Below are 7475 nucleotides of genomic sequence, written 5' to 3' on the forward strand. Positions count from 1 at the left end.
TACTTACCCTTCATTGGAACGGTCCTTCCCATTCGCCAGTATGGGTGTACTATCTGTGCCTGTGCCATTGTAATTGGAATTTCGCTCTCAAAATTCAAGCACTCGTTGGTCAGCGCTGTCATCTGACGGCACTGACCTTCGAGAAGCTCTTCTTGGCATTGCTAAATACGGTTATGGTTAAATTTTTTTTTTTTTCTTTTTTTGTATCAGGACAAGTAGATTTTCATGAGGGACAAGTAGATCAGCTTTAGTCCTTGGACAAGTAGTTTTTAAAAAAAATTTCCACACCCCTGATGTGTAAATGTCAGTCCATTCGCTTTCATTTTTTTTTCTTTCTTGCTGCAAGCAGAGCCATCACATTTAACTCATGAAATTCGGAAGGCAGTCTTGAGCGAGTTTCTAGAAGATTCTCCGTGGTACCCAGCTTTTAGAAGTCATCACCTCTTATTTGCATGTTCTTTGAACCAGTTTACTTCCTGCTATCTTTAAATGCCAGAGGGACCCTTTCTGAAAGGACCAATGCTTGGTTGCCAGGATACCGCATTGTTATGGATTTCACCTAATGAATGATAATGAGGTGTGTTTAGAATCTACATGGACAAAAATAACAAACAAAGAGAAGTAGTAGCCGAGTGGATGTATTCGAGAGAATGATTTGTGAGTTGTAAACAGCGCGCTCCGGGATGGCTAGAATCCCTAATTTGCTTTGTATTGTGAATGGTGTTTTTCCACAGTGACAGGAGAATGTATTGCCGAGTTTAGTCAGCTGAAATGGCTCCTAGTATTTCCTTCAGAATAAACCCTACTGTGTGCTGCTCGCATTTGCCAGGGATTGTGTGCTGCTTCCAGTAGCTGAGAGGGTAGATGTGATTATAATAGATTGTCCTCTTCCTCGCTGAGGTTTACAGTCTTAGCATTTCAAATATTATTTTCTGGAATGTTTTTATTCTGTAGTAAAATTCAGGTGAATTGTATCCTGTTGCAGGAGTGAAAATTTCAGCATGATGTGACTGGTATTGGCTGGCAGAGAATATCATTGTTTGCATTCCATTTATAAGCTGAAAATAGGCCATACACCTGTAGAGTTTTTTCTAAAACTCGTATTTTCGGATTGTTTGTTTTGTAATGGGTACATATCAAATACAAACAGTTGTTTTTGATATTGAGCCAAACATTTGGATTAAACATTTTTCGCCAATACATTTTCTGAATGTGGTTTTCTGCCAGGAAGAATCCTTGTTCTAGAAATGCACATGTGCTTGGAAAATTAACATTACGTTGGTTCTCTTCATCCTGATATTGTACTTTAGAATTCAATGCATTGGCATGGCAATCCAGCAAAATAACATATTAAATTTGTCAAGTCCATGCTGGAACCATTCAATGTTCTGACGATTTTGCTACTTTTTTGTAGAAATTCTACAGGTGTATGGCCAGCTTTCAGGGTTGCAGGTCACCCAAACTCTAGCACATAAGCAAGTAGCTCCGTCCTCAGGCATGCAATCCAACACCTGCTGCTCTGAAAACACATTGGCACATGCAGGATGTCTCCTGTTCATGTTTGTTTTTACTGTGTATGTGCAGGCATTTTATATATTCAATAATATTTTCATATTTTCATAATCGATTAGTTGGCCGATTATTAAGTTCGGTTAATCGGATAAAAAAAAAGAGGCTCCAGTGATTGACGACTAGTTTGTGTTAAGATTGTAGTCCATCACGGGAGCAAGCTTGGCGCGGTGGAAGTAAAAAAAAAGTGTGGTGTGCAATATAGTACATTATACAGCGGCGCAGTGCAGAATACCAAGACTGTCAGTCATTGCTCCTCGCAGGGATATCACTCCTCCAGTGCTGACTGGAAGAACGGACGGGGTGCTGGCACAGCTGGCTCCGCCTCTAGATGGGCAGAGCCCGCTGTAAATCAGCCAGCTGGGTGGATCTCGACAGTATTGTCGGTATCCGTCCCGTCTGCGGCACCCTCAGTATACCGTGGGCAATAGCTTACACTAAGCTTTGGGTCATGGGAGGAGGTCCCGTGACCCTAAAGAGAACTATGGGATAAAAAGGTTACCCCATAATTTCTCTTTTAAAACTGCAAACTTGATCCGAAGTCAGTGACTAAGAAAGTTTTAAAACTAGAGGCTGTGTGACAACCAGACATCTAGCATTTTCAGTGGTAATCATTTTATGTTTGGTTTCCTTAAAACTTAACCTATACTTATAAGCCATAACATTATGACCACCTGCCTAATATTTAGTAGTTCTCCCTTTTGCGGCTAAAACATCCCTGACCCATCAAGGCAGGGACTCCACTAGATCTATGAAGCTATGCTGTGGTATCTGGCACCAAGCCGTCAGTAGCAAATCCTTTAAGTCCTGCAAGGTGGGGGTCTCCATGGATCTGACACCTCAAACTCATTGTTGTGTTCCTCAAAATATTCTTGAACCATTTTTTCAGTGTGGCAGGGCATATCCTGCTGAAAGAGTATACTGCCATCATTGAATACTGTTTCCATGGAGGCATGTACTTGGTCAGCAGCAATCTTTAGGTAGGCGGTACGTGTCAAAGTAACATCCACATGAATGTCAGGACCCAAGGTTTCCTAGCAGAACATTGCCTAAAGTATCACACTGCCTCTGCCAAATTGCCTTCTTCCCATAGTTGATCCTAGTGCGATCTCTTCCCCAGGTAAGCGAAACACGCACACACACGCACCCGCCCATCCACAATGTAAAAGAAAACATGGTTCATCAGACCAGGCCACTTTTTTTCCCCTCATTGCTCCGTGGTCCCGTTCTAATGCTCACGTGCCCATTGTTCACACTTATGGCGGTGGACACGGGTAAGCATGGGCACTCTGACACCTTTCTATCTGAGCCAGCATCATATTTTTCAACAATTTGAGCAATAGTAGCTCTTCTATTAGATTGGACTACACAAGCCGGCCTTTGCTCCTCACGTACATCAGTGAGCCTTGGCCACCCATGACCCTGTTGCTGGTTCCCCAGTTTTCCTTCCTTGCACAACGTTTGGTAGGCCCTGACCACTGCAGACCAGGAACATCCCACAAGAGCTTTAGTTTTGGAGTTTCTCTGACCGAGTCGTCTAACCATCACAATTTTGCCCTTGTCACAGTCTCTTAAATCATTGTAATGAGATAATCAATGTTAATCGCTTTACCTGTCAGTGGTCATATTGCTATGGCTGATCGGTGTTTATCTCCTTACTTTCTTTTTGAAAATACAACTTAAAGTATATGTAAACTCAAACAATGAACTCCTGATATTTGCTACCTATTGGGTTTCAAAATACACCACTGAAAGGGTTTTGTTATAGCTGCACATTAATTCTTATTGCTGCACAGTAAGTGCAAAACATACCTCTTGATTTTTTCCCATAAATTGTGTGAGCTGATAACTTACTGTGCAGTAGGAGTTGTTCTGGAGATGAGGAAAGGTCTGTGTGCGTTGTAATCCCACAGAAATGAAGTAGGTAGGGTTGACATCACGTGCTAGGTTTTGTCATGATGCAGAAGCTTTTTTTAAACGTTTCTAAATCCTTTGAAGTAATACAAGCATGAATTCACTTTTCAGACATAATTTCAGGTATGTTTGAAGTACTATCTGACACCTCAAACTCATTGTTGTGTTCCTCAAAATATTCTTGAACCATTTTTTCAGTGTGGCAGGGCATATCCTGCTGAAAGAGTATACTGCCATCATTGAATACTGTTTCCATGGAGGCATGTACTTGGTCAGCAGCAATCTTTAGGTAGGCGGTACGTGTCAAAGTAACATCCACATGAATGTCAGGACCCAAGGTTTCCTAGCAGAACATTGCCTAAAGTATCACACTGCCTCTGCCAAATTGCCTTCTTCCCATAGTTGATCCTAGTGCGATCTCTTCCCCAGGTAAGCGAAACACGCACACACACGCACCCGCCCATCCACAATGTAAAAGAAAACATGGTTCATCAGACCAGGCCACTTTTTTTCCCCTCATTGCTCCGTGGTCCCGTTCTAATGCTCACGTGCCCATTGTTCACACTTATGGCGGTGGACACGGGTAAGCATGGGCACTCTGACACCTTTCTATCTGAGCCAGCATCATATTTTTCAACAATTTGAGCAATAGTAGCTCTTCTATTAGATTGGACTACACAAGCCGGCCTTTGCTCCTCACGTACATCAGTGAGCCTTGGCCACCCATGACCCTGTTGCTGGTTCCCCAGTTTTCCTTCCTTGCACAACGTTTGGTAGGCCCTGACCACTGCAGACCAGGAACATCCCACAAGAGCTTTAGTTTTGGAGTTTCTCTGACCGAGTCGTCTAACCATCACAATTTTGCCCTTGTCACAGTCTCTTAAATCATTGTAATGAGATAATCAATGTTAATCGCTTTACCTGTCAGTGGTCATATTGCTATGGCTGATCGGTGTTTATCTCCTTACTTTCTTTTTGAAAATACAACTTAAAGTATATGTAAACTCAAACAATGAACTCCTGATATTTGCTACCTATTGGGTTTCAAAATACACCACTGAAAGGGTTTTGTTATAGCTGCACATTAATTCTTATTGCTGCACAGTAAGTGCAAAACATACCTCTTGATTTTTTCCCATAAATTGTGTGAGCTGATAACTTACTGTGCAGTAGGAGTTGTTCTGGAGATGAGGAAAGGTCTGTGTGCGTTGTAATCCCACAGAAATGAAGTAGGTAGGGTTGACATCACGTGCTAGGTTTTGTCATGATGCAGAAGCTTTTTTTAAACGTTTCTAAATCCTTTGAAGTAATACAAGCATGAATTCACTTTTCAGACATAATTTCAGGTATGTTTGAAGTACTGCACATTCTATACCATGTAAGGGAACTGCAGCAGATGCAGGCAATGGAAGAGCTGCTTTCAACCTAATCATTTCTGCAGATGACAGTTGTTGTTTTTGTTTTTTTATATTTGATTTTTTTTTTTTTTAGGAATTTGGTGAAGAAGTATTGTCCAAAGAGGTCAACTAAAGATGAAGAACCAAGGTATGTCCATTGTGTTTAACGTCTTAACTGAATGCTTCAAAAGGTTCACTTTTATCAGCAAGCAGTTGGTTTTTGTTTTTGTCTATGGCAGCAGAACAATAACTGAATCGGGCCCTGATCCAGACACTATTTCAAAATGGCAGACTGGAGTGCAGTGGTTAAACAACCAATGCAACCTCATTCTGTATTTTCAATTACGATTGTAGTTTTTGTTTCTGTTTCTAAATAACTTTTTTAAGTTTTCAAGGCTAGGCGGAGGCGCTCATTATTGCCTCTATTAAGCTAAAAAACAGCCTGATTATCACACGTTGCTTTTGTCGGTGTTATATGGGCAACCTTGGAGAATCACTACTATGGGGGGAAAATAAATAAATTGCTGATTGACTTGCTACCAAGTGAAGTGCAATGGCGTCCAAGCCAAGCATGAACTATTCAAGCTGCAGAACAGCCTTTTAATGAGACTGGTGCACAGACAATTGCTTTCACATCAGGCAGACATGTATGTTTTGGTCTATAGAGAAAGGAGTGATAAAGTGTATGTGAACTGAACAATAAACTTCCATTATGTCCATTGGTCTGTTTTAATAATCTAATAAAAGCATTTTGTTATACCTGTTCAAAAAGTGCAGAAAATCCCTGTGGTCATGCCAGAAATTCAGGGTTGTCCTGGGCATGCATTATCTCAAATTAATTAGCCCTCCTATTTTTCATCTTTGACTACAGTATAATTAGTGATAATGTAGTAAAGATGAGGGGAGTTGGGAGGGTTTGAGTAGTTGAGCAAAACAGCTGGGCAGGACTCACACCACTCAGTCCAGGAAAATGCTGTTATCAGCCAAAAACAGGACTTGTATGTATTGCAGTGATGTACTGCATATGTTTTTTCTGACATGCACTTTAACCACTTGCCGTCCGCCCGTAGTAAAAAAACGGACGGACGGCACTGCAGCATTTGCGGGTTGCCGGCTCCAGACGGCAATTTTTTTCTGCTCGCGCGCGCCCCCTAGCGGGCACGCACGGGCAGAAAAGACCAGACTATTGCACACATATAGGCGATTAGCGGCTCCATAGCCCGCCGATCGTCTATATGTGCTCGTTCGCGTCCATACACCACAGTTAGAGGGCCGGACTTTGGCTACCCCTGCTGTAGACCCATAGATCTGAGTAAGCCAGAAGTAAGCTGTAATGATGAAAGGCATTGGAGGTTGAGCATACATGGGGAGGAACTTTATTTGTGCCATAAATAAAGACTTTTACGTTTCGGTGAAGACCCTTGGAGTGTAGCTATTTCTGGATATCGAATAAGAAAAAATGCAGTAAGAGGCTGAATCAGACTGATGGCTGCAGGATAATGTTGCTTGGTACTGACTCTCTGATACATTAACTATGTGTAGTAGTATGGTGTTATTCAATTAAAGCAGATCTCCCAACACACTGTACAATCCTGGACACAGTAGTGTAGCATGAATTTAAACACAAAGCTTTAGTGTAGAACTCTGGCCAATACTTTTGTTTTTATTATTATTATTATTGCTGTGGATAGTATGGGGAAGGGTTAAATACCCTCATTGTTTTTGTTTTTTGGGGTTAGTAGCCTTTCAGAAGGGATTTCTGTCACTTGCATTTAGGGCTGCAACAACTAATCAATTATCGATAATAGTTGGCAACCATTCTCATTATCGATGAGAGAGATTTTCTTTTATTACAACCAATCGATTAATTTGCTATAATAATCGTTAGCTTCAGCCCTACTTGCATTTCCAGTGACACCTGTGTGTGAATCCTGTTTCCTCTCTGGAGGATATTCTGTGTACATCCCTTTTGAGAATCTACTTGAGGTTATTGACAGTGTAAAATAAAAAGGGAATAACATGCTCTATGCTACATAGATGCATATTAACAGCAATGCCATGTATCATGCCAAAAGGAGGGGGATTATAAAAGCAGGAATGAAATAACAGATGCATTGTGGTAATTACTGATAACCCCCAAATAGATCTGAGTAAACTTGGGAACTCACTAAAAACATTGAAAATATTGCCATCTGGTGAAATAAGGAACTTGGCCAGCTCCCTCATAGGTTCTCAATAGGAATTGAAACTTTTGGATCGAGTTAAACTTTATTTAAAAAAAAATACTCCAAGTATGTATTTTATTTAGTGTACCTTAAGCGTCTCCACTTCCCCCTCCAGAGATCAAATAATGCTGAGCTATTGGAGGGATTCATCAGTTTGCCTAAATTATGAGGCTACCCCTGCACCATTTTTACCCTTTTTGTTTTGGGGCTGTTGTACACTTTAGCCCTCATTAACACTGGAATCGGCTCGCACGTACAGCTCCGTGTAGGGCCGTATAGGCAGCTCCTGGGAAGTACAGGTGCTGCGTGTGATTCGTACACAGCACCTGTCCTTCTCTATGGGACTACGCGGCCGTACGCCCCCCCCCCC

At 41.6% G+C, this 7475-nt stretch overlaps 1 protein-coding gene across 4 annotated transcripts in view; it reads left to right on the forward strand.

Moving 5' to 3' along the window:
• The window catches only part of FNBP1L (formin binding protein 1 like), a 146351-nt gene that overhangs the window by 93051 nt on the left and 45825 nt on the right, over positions 1-7475 (forward strand). For all 4 annotated transcript variants that reach the window (XM_018559216.1, XM_018559215.1, XM_018559217.1 and 1 more), the window contains exon 3: positions 4975-5028. In XM_018559216.1, coding sequence (XP_018414718.1) covers positions 4975-5028 — 54 coding nt within the window. The remainder of the gene's footprint in view (positions 1-4974; positions 5029-7475) is intronic.

Source organism: Nanorana parkeri, unplaced genomic scaffold (genome assembly GCF_000935625.1).
Source record: "Nanorana parkeri isolate BGI_ZX_2015 unplaced genomic scaffold, ASM93562v1 scaffold382, whole genome shotgun sequence".
NCBI classification, from domain to species: Eukaryota; Metazoa; Chordata; class Amphibia; order Anura; family Dicroglossidae; genus Nanorana; species Nanorana parkeri.